Source organism: Bos grunniens, chromosome 25 (genome assembly GCF_055505025.1).
Source record: "Bos grunniens cultivar Pamir isolate PY7600 chromosome 25, Bosgru_T2T1.0, whole genome shotgun sequence".
Taxonomy (NCBI): domain Eukaryota; kingdom Metazoa; phylum Chordata; class Mammalia; order Artiodactyla; family Bovidae; genus Bos; species Bos grunniens.
The window spans coordinates 28,249,387-28,270,145 of NC_141189.1; the positions used below are offsets into that span (position 1 = coordinate 28,249,387).

The window sequence follows — 20,759 nt, forward strand, 5'->3', positions numbered from 1 at the left end:
AGACCATATTTGGGGTCATAAAACAAGATTTAACAAAATTAAAAGGATTTAGATCTTACAAAGTATGTTCTTTAACCAGAATGGAGTTAAATCACAAATTAATAATAGAAACGACTCTGGAAAATCCTCAAATATTTGTAAATTAAGTAGCCCGTGGATCAAGGAAATTAAAGAGGAAATTACAGTGTTTTCAACTAAAACACCATGGCTTGGACTGAGCAAGAGCCCAGCCACCTGGCAGACTGGGCTCTAAGTTATGCTGCCCCTGCTGGCTGAGGCAGGTTTCTTTACCATCTGAGCCTCAGTTTACTCATCTGTAAAGTGGGCTGATAAAATCTCCTAAGCATGCTTTACAGATGAGTAAACTGAGGCTCAGATGGTAAAGAAACCTGCCTCAGCCAGCAGGGGCAGCATAACTTAGAGCCCAGTCTGCCAGGTGGCTGGGCTCTTGCTCAGTCCAAGCCATCGGCCTCCCCCACGTCCCTCCGACTCAGGTCTCCATCTGCCCGCCCCTCCCAGGTCCTGGCTCTGTCCAGCAGCTCCAGGAAGTCCAGTGCAGTGGGCGACGTGGTCAACCTGGTGTCTGTGGACGTGCAGCGGCTGACCGAGAGCGTCACCTACCTCAACGGGCTGTGGCTGCCGCTCATCTGGATCGTCGTGTGCTTTGTCTACCTCTGGCAGGTGTGCTGGGGCAGAGGGAGTGGGATTTGAGCAGAACCCTCGTCCTCCTTGTCCCCTTTAATCCTGTCTTTGTCCGCAACCCGTGGGCTGCTGTTATGGCCAAAGTCTCAGGCCAGGGCGGCCTTCACGTTACCCTGGGCAGGATGCTCACCAGTCTGGGCCTCGGTTCCCCTTCTGTCAAATAATGATGATGATGGTGATGACATGGGCACTTTTGGGGGTGTGGTATCGGGACTTCCAGGTGGTGCTAGTGGTAAAGAACCTGCCTGCCAATGCAGGAAACATAAGAAACATGGGTTTGCTCCCTGTGTCAGAAAAGTCCCCTCGAGAAGGAAATGGCAACCCACTCCAGTATTCTTGTCTGGAGAATCCCATGGACAGAGGATCCTGGCGGGTTACGGTCTGCTATTGCTGCTAAGTCACTTCAGTCGTGTCCGACTCTGTGCGACCCCATAGACAACAGCCCACCAGGCTTCCCCGTCCCTGGGATTCTCCAGGCAAGAACACTGGAGTGGGTTGCCATTCTATAGGGTCACAAAGAATCAGACATGACTGAAGTGACTTAGCACGCATGTATGCACGCACGCGTGCATCAGGATACGGTTTGAAGTTATCAGTAACGCTGGGGCCACCAGCACTACCACAAACAAAAATGAAAGAAAATTTAGGGGCAGGAATTTACTTAGTTTTTAAAACACATAAAGTAGCCACTGGGGGCAGGGGCGAGGGGCGGAATCAGAACTTAATTCTGACTCCCTTACATCTGTTTTGTGATGTAGGACCTTTTTTCGGTTGCCCACGCAGCTTGTGAGATCGTATGTCCCTAACCAGGGCTTGTACCTGCACCCTTGGCAGTGAAAGCTTGAAGTCCCAGCCACTGGACCGCCAGGGAATTCCCTTCTTTTAAAATTTTTAATTAAAATCAGACCTTGCAGTGAGCCCATACCCTGCTTTTATCACTTGCTAGTTGCGAAACTTTCGCATAACTAGCCCCTCTGTGCCTAATTTCCTCATCTGCAAAGTAATAATGACATATAAACTCTCTCTGGCAAAAATGCTACAGTTGCTAACCCCAATGCCCACCCTTCCCCCTTTACCAGGGTCTCCTGGTGACTTTCTGATGTTAGGGACCGTCTGCCAAGAGGCAGAGTGATGGGTGGTGTCATCTGCAGACTCACTGGGGTCGTTGGTCAGCCTGCTTCACTGCCCTGCATTTTCCCCCGTGTCCTTCCTCCCTTTCTCTCCAATAATAATAGTTAACGTCTGTGTACTTGCTGAGCACCCGCTGTGTGTGCTGGGTCCTGAACTGCAGGGTGGCAAGTCGAAAAGCATCCAGGCTACAAGCTTTTACGGGGGTGGGGTGGGGATGGAAGCAGCAGCAGAGGTACAATAATGATGATAACACATAACTGGTATTCTGGAACATTCCACACACTCACCCACAGCTATTTAGCCACCAATACACCCACCCAGGGGCCCATGAAACCTGGCATGCAGGCCAGATTCCTCCACCTGCTTATGTGCGGACCTCAAGCTCTACAAAATAATCAGTAACTTTTCCAAGAGAGACCCTACTGCCTCCAACATCATACCCTGCATATGGAATTAAAGAAAGGGCCTCTGCCCTTGAGTTGAATTCAGTGAGCGCGTAGACAGCAAGACCCAGCTGTACCCTATAAGTGTTTGTCTTGTTGATTACACATAGGGATGGAGCTCTTTAAAGATCTTCCACTCTGCTCCAGGTGTGGGTGTCAGGCTCACAAACTTTTCTGTAGAGGACCAGGTCAGATTTTTTTTTTTTTAACTTTTGTATTTGGAGGATAATTGCTGTACAATGTTGTGTTGGTTTCTGCTGTACGAGTCAAATCAGTCATGACTATAACTATCTGTCTATATATTTATATCCCCTCCCTCTTGAGCCTCCCTCCCACCCCCCTTCCCACCCCTCTAGGTCATCAGAGTGCCAGGCTGGGCTCCCTGTGTTATGCAGCAGCTTCCCACCAGCTGGCTACTTCACACATGGTAGTGTGTATATCGGAGAAGGCACTGGCACCCCACTCCAGTGCTCTTACCTGGAGAATCCCATGGACGGAGGAGCCTGGTGGGCTGCAGTCCGTGTGGTCGCTAAGAGTCAGACACGACTGAGCGACTTCACTTTCACTTTTCTCTTTCATGCATTGGAGAAGGGAATGGCGACCCACTCCAGTGTTCTTGCCTGGAGAATCCCAGGGACCGGGGAGCCTGGTGGGCTGCCGTCTATGGGGTCACACAGAGTCGGACAGGACTGAAGCGACTTAGCAGCAGCAGCAGCAGTGTGTATGTATGTCAGCGCTACTCTCTCAATTCGTGCCATCTTCTTTCCCACTGTGTCTACAAGTCTATTCTCTACATCTGCATCCCCATTCCTTCCCAGCAGATAGATTTCTTAGTACCATTTTCCTAGACTCCATATATGTGCATGAATATGCAATATTTGTTTTCTCTCTTTCTGTCTTGACTTCACTCTGTATAACAGGCTCTAGGTTCATTCACCTCACCAGAACTGACTCAAATGTGTTCCTTTTATGGCTGAGTAATATTCCATTGCATACAGGTTCCGCGTCTTCTTTATCCATTCATCTGTCAATGGATATCCAGGTTGCTTCCGTGTTCTGGCTATTGTAAACAATGCTGCAGTGAGCATGGGGGTACATGTGTCTTTTTAAACTGTGGTTTTCTTAGGGTGTGACATTCTAGGAGCAGTAGGGTCTCTCTTAAAACTATTCAACTCTGCCCTTCTAAGCGGCTACAGACCATACTAATCAAACAGGCCTGGTGGGGTTCCAATAAAGTCACTTATGGACACTGAAGTTTGAATTTCACATAATTTCCATGTGTTGTAGAATCTTCATTTGATTTTCATTATCAGTCATTTGGTAGTGGAAAACCTATGGATCATTTTGTACAGCTTGAGGTCTGCACATAAACAGGTGGAGGAATCTGGCCTGCATGCTGGGTTTCATGGGCCCCTGGGTGGGTGTATCAACGGCTTATTGACTGTGAGTGAGTGTGAATGTTCCAGAATACCAGTTGTGTGTTATCATTATTACACGTCTGCTGCTGCTTCTACCCCGACCCTCCCCATGAGGGCTTGGAGCCTGGATGCGTTTTGACTTGCCGCCTTGCAGTCTAGGACTTAGCACACATAGTGAATCCTCATCAAGTAAATAGATGTTAGCGCTTATTATTGGAGAGAAAGAGAGGAAGGACACGGGGGAAAATGCAGGGCAGTGAAGCAAGCTGACCAACGACCCCAGTGAATCTGTAGATGACACCACCCATCACTTTTGTCTGCCTCTTGGCAAACGGTCCCTAACTTCAGAAAGTCACCAGGAGACCCTGGTAAAGGGGGAGGGGTGGGCATTGGGGTTAGCGTTTATAGCATTTTTTGCCAGAGAGAGCTTATTTAACCTTCTGTTCATAGTTCTCTGAGTATTCTCCCAGCTCTGGCAGGCGTTTGCCTTCTGGGAGCCTCTCCATGTGACCCCTGGGTGGCGATATTGCTGCATAAATGAAACAGACGGGCTAGCTGTTTCATTTTACTGTTTCAGCCACATAAAAATCGTTTATCCTCTTGGCCACTTTCACATTTTCCAGAGAGAGAAACCAAAGAGGGAGGGAAGAGACCTGTCCCCAGTCACAAAGCTGGTGGGGGCAGGGCAGCCAGAGAAAATACAGGACATCGAACTAAAGGTGAATTTCATATCAACAGAAGTATTTCTTATTGTAAGTCTATCCCAAACATGACATGGGATATATTTACACTAAAAACTTATTTGCTGTTTATCTGAAATTCAGATTTAACTGGGCTTGCAGTTAAATATATTTATTTGCTAAGTGTGGCAACCCTTGCGGGGGGGTGAATTGAAGATTCAGCTAATGGTTGTATAACAGCAGCCCTTGCTACAGGCGGTGGAAACAGCTCCACTCCCCTCTAATATGAGGAAACTGCAGCGTAGGGAGGGTTACTATCTTGCCCAGGTGTTGCTGTTCAGTGGCTCAGTCCTATCTGACTCTGCGGCCCCATGGACTGCTGCACGCCAGGCTTCCCTGTCCATCACCAACTCCCGAAGCTTTCTCAAACTATGTCCATCGAGTTGGTGATGCCATCCAACCATCTCATTCTCTATGTCCCCTTCTCCTCCTGCCTTCAGTCTTTTCGAGCATCGGGGCCTTTTCTAATGAGTCGACTCTTTGCATCAGGTGGCCAAAGTATTGGAGCTTCAGCTTCAGCAACAGTCCTTCCAGTAAATATTCAGGATTGATTTCCTTTAGGATTGACTGGTTTGATCTCCTTGCAGTCCAAGGGACTCTCAAGAGTCTTTTCCAACACCACAGTTCAAAAGCATCAATTTTTTGGTGCTCAGCCTTCTTTATGGGTCCAGCTGTCACTTGCCCAGGGCCACACCAAAGTGTGGCATAAATTCAGGATTGGAACCCAGATCCCCATCCAGAGTCTGTTTTCATCATAGTAGCCAGGCACAACCCTGCCCATCTGGATGCATGTCCTGTCATGACTATGACCGCCCCCTCCATCATGTGAGGTTCATCATTTTTCCCTCCCCCACCAAACACAGGTGGGCTCCATCTTCCGTGTGTTCCCTTCTAAGGAGCCCAGGAGTCCCGGTCTCTATGACCTGGTGGCTGCTTTCATTGGACTCTCTGACACCTCACTGCCTTAGGACCTGAGTCTGAGCATCACAACCATCCACAACCACATCCACAACCAGCCCCGTATTGACAGCTGGGCTCCTGGAGGCGTCTCATGACATCCAGCCCCCTCTTTATCCAGCTTCTAGGGCCATCTGCCCTCACCGCCATCGCTGTCTTCGTGAGCCTCCTCCCTCTGAATTTCTTCATCACCAAGAAGAGGAACCACCATCAGGTTTGGCATTTGGAAGAAGGGACACTCCAGGCTGGAAGAGGGTGGCAAGCCTGTAGGTCTCAGGACCCGTGCTGGTGCAGGGCAGCGGGGAGGAGGCAGGTGCAGGATAGGGGTGGGGGCTTGTGGCGGTTGCAGAGAAGGAACATTCCAGACTTCCTATCCTATCCTGTCTTCTTCCCTCTGGTCCCAGCAAGAGCAAATGAGGCAGAAGGACTGTCGGGCGCGGCTCACCAGCTGCATCCTCAGGAACGTGCGGACGGTCAAGTACCATGGCTGGGAGGGAGCCTTTCTGGACAGAGTCCTGCACATCCGGGCCCAGGAGCTGGGCGCCTTGAAGACCTCCAGCCTCCTCTTCTCCGTGTCTCTGGTGTCCTTCCAAGTGTCCACGTTTCTGGTGATGTCACTCTGGTCCCCCTGCAGAGCAAGGACTCAGTGGGGGGGAATGCTGGGGGTGCGGGATGAGGGCTCCCCATATAGGCTCATGGGGTCACCATCACACCGAGTGACTGTCACAGACTGACCATCACCTAGCATGACCATCGTATCAATAACACCCAGAAACATAACACCACCAACCCCTGGAAATGAACCTCCCACCCAGTGACATTTAGAACCACAAGTGCCACCAGGACCCAGAGTACTCCATGGTGGCTGATACCTTCAACTTGAGTCATCTTCCCAGAGTCTAGAGTCATAAATCCCACTGTTGTCTAGAACCACGAAAATGCTAACAAGATGGAAAAATGCCTCATCATCCAATACCTGGAACTAAGAGTTTCTGATACTAAGAGTGGGGGCCACATACACACAACTCCCTCCATCAATAGCAGAATTTGGGGGACGATCTAGGTGGAAGAGAAGCCATTGCAACATGGCAGGTGTGGCCATTTGGCCCCTGGAGACCCGCAGCCAGCCTGCCTTCCCTGGCCACATTTAGCAGCTCATTGTCGCCACCCGTGTCTCACCCAGGTGGCCCTGGTTGTCTTTGCTGTGCATACTCTGGTGGCCGAGGAGAACGCCATGGACGCCGAGAAAGCCTTCGTGACCCTCACGGTTCTCAACATCCTCAACAAGGCCCAGGCTTTCCTGCCCTTCTCCATCCACTCCATCGTCCAGGTGAGGCCGCGGGGAGGGGAGGCTGTCCGGGAGGAACCTTGCAGGCTAGGCTGAAGCAAGGAAACAAAACTGGGAAAGAGATGGCCGTTCACAGGGAACAGTGGGAAGAAGCCAGCAAGCATCCTCAAAATAGGCAGCATCACCTTTCTAGCAAACCCATCTGCGAGGATCCATTCTGGTCCCTTTTTTACATTAATACAAATGGATTTCATTTCATTTCTCTTCTTTTACTGTCTCTACTCACACTGTGCCTCCTTGCACATGATAAAAATGAGAAAACTGCTCCAGCTGAGACATTCCTGTTTATTCTTTCATCCCGGAAGACGGGCTTGGGGCTGGGAGTGGAGACACCCCCAGATGGACAGAGTTTGTAATTGTTCCTGATGTCAGGCAATCAAAAAAGCCACCGTCCTCCTCCCTGGTCTGGTCTGCAGAATGGAAGCAAGGAGCTGGGAGCTCACCACCAGCATTGCTCCAACCTCATGCACTTCATCATCCGTGACCTGGAAAGCTTTGTGCTGGTGCCTTGTAAATGTGTAGGGCTTGGTAGGCAGGAAGCTTTCCCAGTATCCTGAGGCACCCGACACCCGAAGTCTGAGTTCGTTTGTGGCCCTTACTGTACAGCTGACCTAAGGCTTTGGTTTCTCCAGGCCCGGGTGTCCTTTGACCGCCTAGCTGCCTTCCTCTCCCTGGAAGAAACTGACCCTGGGGCTGTGGACTCGAGTCCCTCCAGATGCGGTGAGAGCTGAGTTCAGCAGGAGGGGGTGGGAGAGACAAGAGAACCAGCAGGGCCCGCCTTCCCACTGGTGGAATGCCAGGACCCCAGCTGGGGGCTGCCAGCGATGGGACTGCATGTGCAGACCATGCTGTAGGTGGTGTTACTTGGAACAGGCACTGTGTATGAATCCTCCCCTTGTGACTAAGCAAGCTTCAAGCTGCCTACCTAGAAATCATCCGAATCCAAATTCTGGCTCCAGCACAGACCCCAGGATGGGTGACCTTGACCAGTTATTAATCTGCCCGAGCCTCAGTGTTCCCATCTGCAAAATGGACATGGTGATCATCACAGCACCTCTGCACAGGATTGTTGTGAGGGTTGAATGGGTCCTCTGAAGCCTCACAGTTAGAGCAGGGCCCTGCAGCAAGTCAGCATCCAATGCATTTTAGTTATTATTAGAATTATTATTGGTAAAAATCCAATAATCCAATAAAACTTACGTCAGCAAAGAGAGCTCTAAATAACCCCAGATTGGTGTTTCTGAGGCTCCTCACGGTTCTGGCACGTTTTCAGCTGGGCACAGCCACATTTAGCCGAATTGGTGTGATTAGGGTGTTTGGAGGTGGATGCTGGCTTGGAATCCCAGGATTGCCTTGCTGCTGTGTGGCCCAGGCAGTAACAGCCCCACTCCTGGCCTCTGCTTCCCGCTGTGGCAACCCACCTCCACTGTCCTGAGGACCGTCCTGAGGGCCACCAAGAGAGAGCAGGCCCCTGACTCTCGGGAGATGCCCACTAACTAGCCTGGGGTCCGAGATGTCATGCCTGAATCCCGGCAGGAGGCCCCATGGGCCAGAAACCCCTGAGTGTTATTTAAGTCATGACTCTGACATACTTGATCACCTGCCTATGACCGGAGCCTCACCACACCCCCCTGCCCCCACCCCAGTCCTTGCACTCTCACACACCCTGAGAGTGAGATTAACACAAACACCAACAGCTGGCAGTGACCAAGCATTTACCATGAGCCAGCACTTTGGAAATGCTTTACTTAGTGATGACCCCCTTGAACCTCACCACGGCACCACGGGGTAGGTGCTCCCATGACCCACCCCCTTTGCAGATGGAAATGAAGACGTACCCCCACACCCCAGACTTAAGAAAGGACAAGCCCCCAGAGCAGGGTAGTCAAACTCAACAAAGGAAAACACAGGACTCCCAGTTAAATCTGAATTTCACATATTAAGAAATTCGGATTTTTTTTAGCATAAGTATCTCGCATGTAACGTGTGGGCAAAATTATCCTGAAAAAGTGCTCATGGTTTATCTGAATTTCAGATATAACTGGGCATCCTGCAGTCTGAAACCCTGCCCTAGAGACCATCCAGTTCAGTGGGTGTTGACTGCTTATTAAATGTAGGGTTCTCAGGCCTCACCCTCAAGCAGAGTCTCCTTTATTGGTTTGAGCTGAACCATGGAGAGCTTTGTGTTTTTCAAAAAAATCTTTCCAGGTGATTCTAAATGTGTATTCAGGGTCTGAAACCACTAATCTGGTGCCTCACTTATTACATGGATAAAATATCTGAGACCCAGAGACATGGGGAGACTATATGTTCCTGGTTACATCAGTGGTCCCAGTGAAATTAATAACACTCCATCTCCAGGGTCCTGGATCAGGTGATAAATTGTATCAGCTGCCCTCTAACCTTTTCTGTGAAGGACCCAATTGTACTTGTTTTAAGCTTTCCAAGTCCTTTTTTCTCTGTCATAACTGCTCACCTCTGCCTTTCTAGTGTGAAAGCAACCCCAGGAATACATAAATGAATGGGCGTGGCTGTGTTCCAATAAAACTTTATGAAAATAGGCAGCAGACAGGGTCTGGCCCCTAGGCTGTGGTGTGCCAACCACTGAGTTATGTAACCATCCGACAGGGAGAGAATGTGACCACTTCAGGGTCACACAAGCCCGTGCGTGGAGGAACAGTTTGTTTAGTGGGGGAGATTTCCTGCAGCCCATGGGTGTCCTGGAGGAGGGGCAAGCCGGGAGCATCTTGTGTAACTGGCCTGTATGCCTTGTAGCTGCTGGGGAGGACTGCATCAGCATACAGGAAGGCACCTTCACCTGGTCCCAGGAAAGTGCTCCCTGCCTGCGCAGGTACAGCTGGTTGCCCCCGGAACAGCCTTCCCTTGGATGTTGGCGAGGTGGGGGAGGCAGACGGGAAAGCAAGAGTTCCCACAGACGGACGGGGAACAGGGTTTCTGAGCCTTGCCTATCAGGGAGGAGACGCCCCTCTGGTCCCCAGGCTGGTCATGTTGATGTTGATGGAGGCCTGGCCAAGAGGAGCCCCAGGGTCCGGTAAGCCGTGGCGACTTCTGTCCCTGCTATGTCAAACTGGCCATTGTCACCTCCAGCCCCCAGTTCTTTGGCTGGGTCTCTGTGGCAGAAAACCCCAGCCAATAGCAAAGCTCCCTGTGAAGGGAGAGGAAACACCCTGGACTGTATCTGTGTTACTTGTCATCCACTCATTTCATAGTGTTTATTGAGCACTTGCTATGTGCCAGGCCCCGTTCTAGGAACTGGGAATAGAGTGAAGAAAACAGACAAGGGCCCTGTGCTCTTGGGGCTGACATTCTGATGGCAGAGGGTGGGGTGGGGTGGGGGTGGGGCAGCGGGCACAAATGAGAAATCAGGGTGAGGGGGCAGAGTGATGTCAAGGGAGGGGTATGTGCAGTGAGGGAAGGCCTGGCATTTAAACAGAGGTCAGATAATGGGAAGGAATGAGCCTTGCATGTGTTTGGGAGAGGAGCTTTCTAGGCAGTGGGAAGAGCAAGTGCCAAAGTCCTGAGGCAGGTGTGTGCCTGGACCCAGGACTCTCCACCTCTGCATCACTGACATTTGGGGCTGAGAGTTCTGTATGGTGGGGGCTGTCCTGTGCCCTGTCGCAGGATTAGCAGAAGTCCCAGTATTGAGAGCAGCCCCACCAGGTGTGACAACTGAAAGAATCTCTAGACTTTGCCACTTGACACTTGTGGGGCACGATCGCCCAGGTGTGTGTGAGAAACAGGACATCAGCATGGCTGCCGTGATGGTATGCTGGGCGTCCTTCAGGATTGTCAGAACCTCACCTTTCACCCCAAGTGAAGCGGGAACTGCTGGGGCTGCCACTGGGGAGTTGGGTTTGAACAGGTCCCTCGGGCCTGTGTGTGGGGGATGGACTGAAGGGCATGGACAGGGTGGGGGGCAAGGGCTTCAGTAGGTAGAGCAATGAGGAGCCTGTGGCTGTGACCTGGGCAACAGGGGATGCTAGTTAGATCCTCCCAACCAGTACACTCTGTGTGTGAGTACATGTGTACATATGGGTGTACATCTGTGTGTGCACACAGGTGTGTGTGCGAGAGCACTTGTGTATGCACTTGTGTGTGCACAGATTGTGCATATGTCATGTGCATGTCTCTGTGCACATGTGTGGTGTGCGTGTGTATGTGTACTTGTGTGAGGGTGTGCATCTGTGTGCAGTCTGTGTGTATAGTGCATGTGGGCACAGTTACATGTGCCCTTGGGTATGCTGGCATGTGTGTATCTGTGTACAGGTGTGCATGAGGTATGGTGTAGTGAGTGTGCACAGACCCATGTGTGCATGTGTGCATCTGTGTACACATGTGCATGCATGTGTGATACGTGTGCACAGACCCATGTGCACATTTGTGCACGTGTGTGTGGTGTAGTGTGCCCAGACCCATGTGTGTACACATGTGCATGTGGATGTGGTACAGGGCGTGTGAACAGACCTGTGTGTGTGCATGTGTGCATTTGTGTACACATGTGCATGTGAGTGTGGTATAGTGAGTGTGCACAGACCCGTGTGTGTGTGCATCTGTGTACACATGTGCATGCATGTGTGGGCACGTGTACAGTCACATGCAGGATGGCAGCTCGCATAGCCATACAGGGGTTGGGAGAGGAAGGGGGCCCCAGACATCCTCTTAGTGGCCCCCCATCCTGGATGAGTTACCAGGAGCCGAGGCCAGTTGTCTGGTGTTCACCAACTCTGCCCAGACTCAGGCTGAGTCCTAATCAGGGACACATCGCCCCTTCTGTGTTGCCAGGATCAACCTCACGGTGCCCCAGGGCTGCCTGCTCGCTGTTGTCGGTCCCGTGGGGGCAGGAAAGTCCTCCCTGCTGTCTGCCCTCCTCGGGGAGCTGTCCAAGGTGGAGGGGTCCGTGAGCATCAAGGTGAGGCTGGGCCCCTGCCGTTCACTGGACTGTCCCCCGCCTCTGCTCCTCCTGGTTCACCGTCTCACAGCTAAGCTCCTCTCTGCCTTTCACCACTGCCAAGAACCTGGCTCCCACCGCTCCTCCAAAACTGCTCCCAACCCCGTCCCCATCAGCCTGTTTGTCTTTTAGGGTCCGGTGGCTTATGTGCCCCAGGAGGCCTGGGTCCAGAACATGTCTGTGGTGGACAACGTGTGCTTCGGGCAGGAACTGGATGCACCGTGGCTGGAGACGGTCCTGGAGGCCTGTGCCCTGTGGCCAGATGTGGATGGCTTCCCTGCAGGGGTCCACACCAGAACTGGGGAGCAGGTGAGGGTCCTGGGGGGCCTTCATGGGCCAGGGAGGCACGGTGGCTGGGGGCCATTGGTTGCCCTGACCTGTGAGGGAAGGATACAGGGGAGACAGAGTGGGCAAGGAAGTAGGGGAGGAAAGGGGCCCAGCTCAGGGCCAGGCACATAGCAAGTGCTCAATAAATAGTCTTTAATGAGAATGGTTGAAAACGGAGACTGAAGAGAGGCCAGGAGACATGGCAGGGGTTGGTGGGGTGGGGGGTGGGGGCTCTCTGGAGAGCTGGGAATGAGGTGACCCAGGCTCCTGCCCTGCCTCTCTGCGTGACAGTGGTCAGGTTGCTTCCTCTCTCAGGACCTCACCAAAAGATCTGGGCTGAGATGTTTAATAAACAGGATGTGTGCATCCAGAGCTACAGGTTGGGCTGGGATTGACAAACTATGACCCACAGGTCAAATCCAGCCCACCAGCTGGGTTTGTAAATAAAGTTTTATTGGAACCCAGCCACACACATTCATTTACCTGTGGTCCGTGGCTGCACTTGCATGATCAGAGCAGAGATGAGCAGCTGTGACAGAGACTAGGGTCGGGGTGGGGCAGCAAAGCTTTATTTATTTATTTTTGGCTGCACTGGATCTGCGATACTGCACGTGGGCTTTCTCTAGTTGCAGAGAGCGGGGCCTGCTCTAGTGTCGGTGCACAGGCTTCTCACTGCAGTGGTTTCTCTTTGTTGCAGAGCATGAACTCTGTGGTCCACAGGGCTTTAGTAGCTGCAGCATGTGGGTTCAGTAGTTGTGGGACACGGGCTTAGTTTCTCCACAGCAAACGGGGTCTTCCCAGACCAGGGATCAAACCATTGCAAGATGGCTTCTTAACCACTGCACCACCAAGGAAGCCCCTGCAAACCTTTCAGTAGTTTTTATCTGGCCCTTTACAGAACACATTTGCTGACCCTTGGATTAAGGGGTTGAGAGTGGAAAAATGGGAGATAAAGTTAAGTAAATGGGTAAGGTTTCCTGGAGGGAAGAGGAGAGTTTCCAGGAAAGGGTCTGGAGGAGCCAGAAAGAGCAGCTAGAAGGCACATCTGGGGAGAAAGACAAGGCGTCCTGCAGCCAAGTGGAGGGAGTGGGGTGCCAGCTGCCGTCCACCTCTGTGCACCTGTGCCACACCCTAAACCAATCATGGTTTCCCATTCCCTGCTCCCCTGAAGCCCACCCCGTCCTGGGCCACAGAAGCTCCATCCTTAAAGAGCTCAGAGCCCAAACCTTGGTGTCCTTGATTCTGCCTTTTTCTTACACCCATGTCTAATCCATCAGCAAATCCTGCTGGATCCCCCTTTGAGGTAGACCCAGACTGTTCCACGCCCCACCCCAACATCAGCTCTCCCCACATAATAGCCAGGCAGTAAATATGAGTGGAATGATGAATGAATGAAAATAAGGACTGAAAAGTTCCCACTGGATTAGGCAACAGGGGAGTGACCAGTGTCCATGAGGAAGGCTTTATCAGTGGAGAAATGGGAATAGAATCCGGACTCAAGGGGAGGGAGAGGCAGATGCAGGAAGCTTGGCTGGAAAGGGGAGAGGCCAGGCAGGTGGAGGCTGGGGGCATGTTGTCTTGAGAGCAAGTGCTTCAGGTCGGAGGTGGCCATGGAGGACAGGCACTGTGAGCCATAGCTCGCTCTGGTGAGCAGGCGTGTCCCCCATCACACTGGCATTGTAGATGTAGACCCAGGTTCCTGTCCGTCCCTTGTCACCACAGGGCATGAATCTCTCTGGGGGCCAGAAGCAGCGGCTGAGCCTGGCCAGGGCCGTCTACAGGAAGGCTGCTGTGTACCTGCTGGATGACCCCTTGGCAGCTCTGGATGCCCAAGTTGGCCAGCATGTTTTCAACCGGGTCATTGGGCCTGATGGGCTGCTCCAGGGGATGGTAAGTTTGGAAAAATGTCTCAGAGGCCATAGTGCAAAGGTAGAGAAAGTTCTATCCTACATCTGCTCACCACCACCCTCCTGGAATTCAGTTTTCCTCTTTGTAATGGTCAGCCTTTGCTGTGACCACGCTGCATAACAAACAGCCCCCAAATCTCAGTGGCTTACATCTTCAGTCAATTCTTGCCTACGGGCCTGTGGTTAAACTACCACAGCTCTGCGTCAGGTCACTGGCCAGGTTCAGGTGAACTGTGTCTTCTGGTTTCATGACAGGTTGAAGGAGCTCCTTTACTTCTCTGTTGGGACATGCCATTTTCAAGAAACAGGGCAGTAGCACAAGAAGGGGAAGTCTTCCCACTCTGAGCCCCAGGACATTCCCCCAGCCAGCCCCCTCCCCCAGCTCTGGAACAGTGGTCAAGTGCGTGAGTGTAACTTCCATCCCTTCCTGCCAGACTCGGATTCTCGTCACCCATGCACTCCACATCCTGCCCCAGGCTGATTGGATCGTGGTGCTAGAAGATGGGGCCATTGCAGAGATGGGTTCCTTCCAGGAGCTGCTGCACAGGAAAGGAGCCCTGGTGGGCCTTCTGGATGGAGCCAGCCAGCCAGGAGATGGAGGAGAAGGAGGTACAGGCTGGGCTTTGCTGGTTCTCTGTGCCTGGCTTCTGCCACCCTCAGAGAGGAGGCTACACAGCTCCCACTGGCCAGAGTGGAGCCTTCAGACCACACCCTCCCTAGAGGCCCAGGCAAGAGGCAGACAGCTCTCCCATGAGGCCACCCTTCCCCCAGTTGGTGCCAGTGGAACTTTCTATGAGCCAGGGACTGTACTAAGTGCTTCTATAAACATGCATTGTCTTATTTGGTCTTCACAACCCCTCTATGAGGCACTGTGCAGTTATTTTTTTCTCCTTATTTTTCATTTTTTTATGCAAATGCAGCTTACGAGTCCAGCTTTCATGTGTCTGTGTCTTTACATGAGCCAGGCTCACATCTGTTCATCACGGTGGTGGTTCACAGACTTTTGGATGCAAAAATTTACTTGAAACACTCATTTAAAATGCCATTCCAAGCTCTCCCCATGAAGATTCTGGGATTCAAAGGCTTTTGATGGTTGTGGTCAACATACCACATTTTGAGTAAGAAGACCTAAATATGATATCCCTAGACTGGCTTCTCAGCCTTTTGGCCAGGGTCAAGTGCATGCGTGCATAGTTGTTCAGTCGTGTCCGACTCTTTGTGACCCTTTGGACTTGAGCCCACCAGGCTCCTCAGTCCATGGGATTTTCCAGGCAAGACGACTGGAGTGGGTTGCCATTTCCTTCTCCAGGAGATCTTCCTGACCCAGGGATCCAACCCACGTCCTCTGTGTCTCTGGCATTGAAGGCAGATCCTTTACCTGCTGAGTTCTCAGGGAAGGTCAGCTTTAGTATGAGGGCTTCCCTGGTGACTCAGTGGTGAAGAATCTGCTTACCGACAGAGGAGATGCAGATTGGGTCCCTGAATCAGGAAGATCCCCTAGAGTAGGAAATGGCAACCCACTCCAGTTGTCTTGCCTGGAAAATTCCATGGACAGAAGAGCCTGGTGGGCTGTAGTCCACGGGATCGCAAAGAGTTGGACATGACCTAGTGACTGAAAACAGACTAGAATACCTAGATGTACTTTGATATACCAAGTAAAGCAATAAGAATGTAGCTCTTGATTGGCAAATGTAACTTAGTGGTAAGTAAATTACAGCATTTTATATCGAAACAAGTAGGTATAGATAAGTAGGTATTCATACAAATCTTCAAGACAGCCATGCAAGAAAGTTTTGTGTTTTTTGTGGGTGCTATGTACCACAGAGGTATCATTTGATTTTGTTATTAGATGGGGGTATGCACTTGCTCAATGAATTGCCAGCAGTTTGAAAGTTTGATGTTTGTGTTGGGGCAGGAGATTCATCCTGAGTTTATTATTTATGCCATGATTAATCCTACTGAGTTATGTAGTGTTATCAGAAGCATTGTTGGATGGGACTTCCCTGGCTGTCCAGTGGTTAAGACTCTGGGTTCCCGGTGCCGGGGCCATGCGTTCAGCCCCCCACACTGCATGGTATGTCCTGGCCGAGAGCTTCCTCAGGACCAGGTGCCAGGGCAGCAGATTCACGGCACAACTGTGGACTCTAGGCGCCCACTGCCGCCAGCCCTCAGACAGGACCCACCACCCCAGACCCCAAGGCCCCCCCCGCGGGGGCTTGGCAGCGGGGTCCAGGTCGGAGCAGGAAGGGGCCCACAACGTGCTCACGAGGGTGCTCTGTGAGTCCATCCCGTTGTGCAGTTATCGCAGCCACTTTTCAGAGGAGCAACTCAGCCAGAAGAGAGTTAAATAATTTGCCCAAGGTCTCAAGATTAGAACTTGGGCATGTTTGGCTCTCGAGTCTGTGCTTGTAACTGCTACAGGGGCCGAGCAAGGAGGTCACTTGGTGTCTTGAGGCCAGAGGCCCCGGGTGGGCCAGCTAGGGGTTCTAGCTACCCAGAGAACACAGTCCTTACTGGAAAAATTGACAGTGTTCTGGTAGGAAAGTCAGCGATCCACGTTCAGCCACAGTGATGATAAAGAACTGCCAAGGTCACCTCCATTAACTCATTTAATCACCACTTAGCACCTGTGAGCTCAGTACTGTATTTACCTTCATTAAAAAAATTTATTTATTTTAAGCAGAGCATAATTACAGTATTGTGATGGCCTTGGCCATACAGCCACATGAATCAGCCACGGGCATACTTGTGTCCCCTCCCTCCCTCCTGAACCCCCCTCCCACCTCCCTCCCCACTCCAACCCTCCAGGTTGTCACAGAGCATCAGCCTGAAACACATACATTAATTACTATATGTAAAATAGATAGCCCGTGGGAGTTTGATGTATGACACGGGGAACCTCCATTTTTTAGATGAGAACTGAAGCCCGGAAGTTCAAGAACTGGTCCAAGTTGACCTGATTCGTAAGTGGCAGTGTCAGGCTTTGAACCTCCATCTGTATGCTGTTTGCTGCCCCTGCAAGACAGAGCTGGGGCTCACAGCCAGTTTTCCCCCATCCCAGGCTCCGCCTCCTCTGCTAAGCAGTAGCTCACTCTGGTTAAGTCCCTAAACATTGATTCACTGTGTCACCCACCTGAGGCTTGAAGATAGGACCCTCCCAGCCTGGGGGATGGTGGGCAGGAGGGTCTTTCCTTGGGGAGAGGACATCTGAGATTGGGTGAGAGCTACATGGAAAAGAACATTCCAGAAACAGTGGACTGCTTGTGCAAGGGCACTAGGGGGACTCAAGCGGTTGGACTTGGTGCAGTGATTATTGCTGTTTCCCAGCCCCAAGTTTATAGCAGATGCTTGGTTATTTTTGCCAAGTGAATAAGTGAGTGAATGAATGAGGTTCTGGGAAGAACCCAGGGAGGACAGGGTGAGAGAGAAGGAGCCAGGTGAGAGGACGCGGATGCTCAGTGAGTGGAGGCAGCAGAGCCAGTGGGTGTCAGAGCCAGCATCAGGACCCCGAGGTGCCGACCTCCATTGAGTGACGCGGCTCTCTTGATCTTGCAGACACAGAACCCCCGGCCGGTGCCAAGGACCCCAGAGGCTCTGCTGCAGGTGGGAGGCCTGAGGGCAGATCAGAGAGGTGAGTTCGCTGTGGTGCTGAGCACAGGGAGGGCCCGAAAGCCGAGGCCGAAGCAGAGGCACTGTGTTATACCGCCTGCATTTCAGGAGGGTGGGGCGGCCCCAACCATTCTGGGTTGAACACCTGCTGAAGACCCACCACGGGGCCCAGTGCAGGATGACTCACCAGAGACCACTGGCTGGTCAGTTAGCCAAAATGATTGAGTCCCCACGTGTCCCTTTCACAGAATGACCAATCTGCCCTCAGGTGTGATGAAGGCCGTGGAGTCTGTCAAAGTTGTCTTGTGGCTGCAGCGGGGCAGGGCCGATGCAAAGAAGGAGTCAGGCCATGCTTGTTATTGTCCGTGCCAGGCCCTATGGCTCATGCTTTGAGGGGCATTGGCGTAAATTGGTGCTGGCGGGGTCACCAGGGGGAGGCCTGGTGTCCCCCTTTCTCCAGCTCCCTCTAGCCGCTCACTGATGGACTCACTAAGGTGCCATCTGCAGCAGGGGAATGGGCCACCTGTGCACTCCATTTTTATGGAAAGTGACCTTGTAAAACAGAACAATAAGACCACTGGGCACCGGAGAGTGAGAACTTAAGTGCCAATTGTTGGGGGACTGCAAGGGGCAGTGGAGGGGCCTCAGTCCCTGAGGCTGGGCCCAGTTCCTCCCATCACAGCCAGTCACCCAGCGCACTCCTGGGCCATTCGCTGGGCAGGCCCACGGTGTATAGTATCCTAAGTAAGAGCAGATAGATAGACGTGTAGATAGATGATGGGTAGATAGATAATAGATAGAGAGGTAAGTAGGTAGGTAGGTAGACAAATAGCAAGACAGAGAAAAACAGATACATAGATGCAGGTAGATGAATATTGTATTGGAAAAACTTGCTAATCATCAACCCAACCCCCTTTCTCTCCATCATTGTCTTTTCATTGCTAAGTTGTGCCCGACTCTTTTGTGACCCCATGGACTATAGCCCGCCAGGCTCCTCTATCCATGGGATTATCCAGGCAAGAATACTGAAGTGGGTTGCTATTTCCTTCTCCAGGAGATCTTCCCAACCTGGGGTTCAAACCTGTGTCTCCTGCATTGGCAGGCAGGTTCTTTACCACTGTGCCACCAGGGAGGCTCTCACACAACTACATCATTCACTTCTGACACCAGATAGGTGCTCCCCTACTCCCCGCAAACCTTCACAGCAAGCGATTCTCCAACACCAACAGGATGTCCTACAATTGAACTCAGTTCTGACGCTGACCACCTGGAAAGAATGTCAGCTCCCACAAGTGAAGGGCTCAATCCCTCAAACCTGCTCCCCCAACTTCAGATGCCAGTCACAAGTAGTAGGTCCCCAGGGTTCACACAACTTCTGTCCTACTTGGGGACGAATCAGGGGCTTGCGTCACACCTTCCTTGAGTTTGATTAATTTGCCCAAATAGCCCACAGCACTCAGTGTATTGAAGGGTGCGATCAACTGGACAGCCAGATAAAGAGACATGCAGGGTGAGGTCTGGGAGGGTCCCGCACACAGGAGCTTCTGTCTGCATGGAGCCCCGTGTGTCAACCTCTGGGTGTGTGCGCAAACCTGGAAGCACCCCAAATCCCATATTATTGGGGCTTTGTGAAGCCTTCCCCATGTGGGCATGATTCATCATTAACTCCATTTCCCGCCCCTCTTCCCTCGCTGGAGAATTGGGGTGGGGCTGAAAATCCCAAGCTTCTAATCATGGCTTAGTTTTTCTGGTTACCAGCCCCGATCCAGAAACCCAGCCAGAGTCATCTCAGTAGAACAGAGATGCTCTCAAGGCTCTTCTCACTTAGGAATTTACAAGGGTTTTAGGAGCTCTGTGTCAGGGATGGGGTCAAAGACCAAATATATATTTCTTAACATAAATCACAATATCACAAAGATAAATTGATAGATGAATAAATAGATTGATGGGTAGATGATTGGTTGATAGATGATTGATAGATAGTCAGACAGACATAGAGTATCCCCATTTTACATCTGAGGAAACTGAGGCATGGAGAGATTAGTCAACTGCCCCATGGTTTCACAGTAAATGGCAATTCATACTTAAGGTCATCTGCCTACTCAGCCACAGTTAATAGGAACAATCCGAAAGCGTTCAGCAGACTTCCTGAAAACCTGGACTGACAAATCTGAGAGTAAACAGCAGGTGCAAAATGATTGCAGCAATGCTCAGGCCAAAATGAAAGCCGAGAAGCTCCTTCAGTGAGATGGCATTGGAAGAACAGGCTTGGCCAACTCTGGGGTAATAGGTGGCATCTAGCTGGCACTGCAGATGAAGAATGGGAGCTTGGCACCTAATTGGTGCTCACAGTGTTAGTTGAATGAATGAATGAGTGAGTGAGTGGCTCAGTGGCTACCATACACGGCATGAGGAGAGACACTGATTTGTCTTTATTTGCTCTAAATGACAGGTTCATGAAGTTAGTGCCTGAGAAGGACAGCGCTGCCTCAGAGGCCCAGACAGGGCTTCCCCTGGATGATCCTGAGGGGCCAGGACAGCCGAAAGGAAAGGACGGCACTCAATATGGCAGGGTAACCATCTGCTGCTCCCCTCACCCCACACCCACGGCTGCTGCTGCCGCCCAGGGCTCGGGACCTCCCAGCATACACAGCACTGGGTGTGGGAAGAGGCTGGGGGGCACGACTCACCTTTATTGAACGCCTACTATGTGCCAAGTAAGATTCCAGACACTTCATACTCCTTAATGTTCACAGCCACCATAAACTCAGATGATGATGGCTCCATTTTAGGGAGGAAGAAACTGAGTTCTTAAGGAGTTTAGAGATTTGTCTGTGTTCTCACAGCTAGCAAGTGACCACCTGGGACTCAAACTCAGGACAGTCTGAATCTGAAGTTTACAGTATTTCTTCTTTCCTATGCTGCTTTGTCCACCCACCCACTCCTACCTGTTCATTCATTCATCCATCCATTTTCCTTTCCACCCACTCACCCACCCATCTACTCAGGCTTCTATCCATCTCACCCAGTCATCTAACTCTTCACTCACCCAGTCATCCACCCGTCCTGCCACCGTCTATCCCCCCAGCCTCTTACAGACCCACTTTTTTACTCTTCCACCCACCCATCTACCTGTTCACTCACCCATTCGTCCACTCACCCATCCACCTACTCATCCACCCAGCAAACATTTTCAGAACTCCCACTG

At 51.5% G+C, this 20,759-nt stretch overlaps 1 protein-coding gene across 5 annotated transcripts in view; it reads left to right on the forward strand.

The window, feature by feature from the left end:
• Positions 1-20,759, forward strand: part of ABCC6 (ATP binding cassette subfamily C member 6) — a 66,383-nt gene that overhangs the window by 24,252 nt on the left and 21,372 nt on the right. For all 5 annotated transcript variants that reach the window (XR_015154671.1, XM_086375615.1, XM_086375614.1 and 2 more), the window contains exons 10-21: positions 520-681; positions 5,513-5,605; positions 5,796-5,999; positions 6,575-6,721; positions 7,372-7,459; positions 9,515-9,590; positions 11,543-11,669; positions 11,841-12,017; positions 13,758-13,925; positions 14,377-14,551; positions 17,498-17,573; positions 20,004-20,124. Coding sequence is in view for 4 of the 5 variants with exons in the window: in XM_086375615.1 (XP_086231741.1) it covers positions 520-681; positions 5,513-5,605; positions 5,796-5,999; positions 6,575-6,721; positions 7,372-7,459; positions 9,515-9,590; positions 11,543-11,669; positions 11,841-12,017; positions 13,758-13,925; positions 14,377-14,551; positions 17,498-17,573; positions 20,004-20,124 (1,614 nt within the window). In the remaining variant the exon portion in view is untranslated. The remainder of the gene's footprint in view (positions 1-519; positions 682-5,512; positions 5,606-5,795; positions 6,000-6,574; positions 6,722-7,371; positions 7,460-9,514; positions 9,591-11,542; positions 11,670-11,840; positions 12,018-13,757; positions 13,926-14,376; positions 14,552-17,497; positions 17,574-20,003; positions 20,125-20,759) is intronic.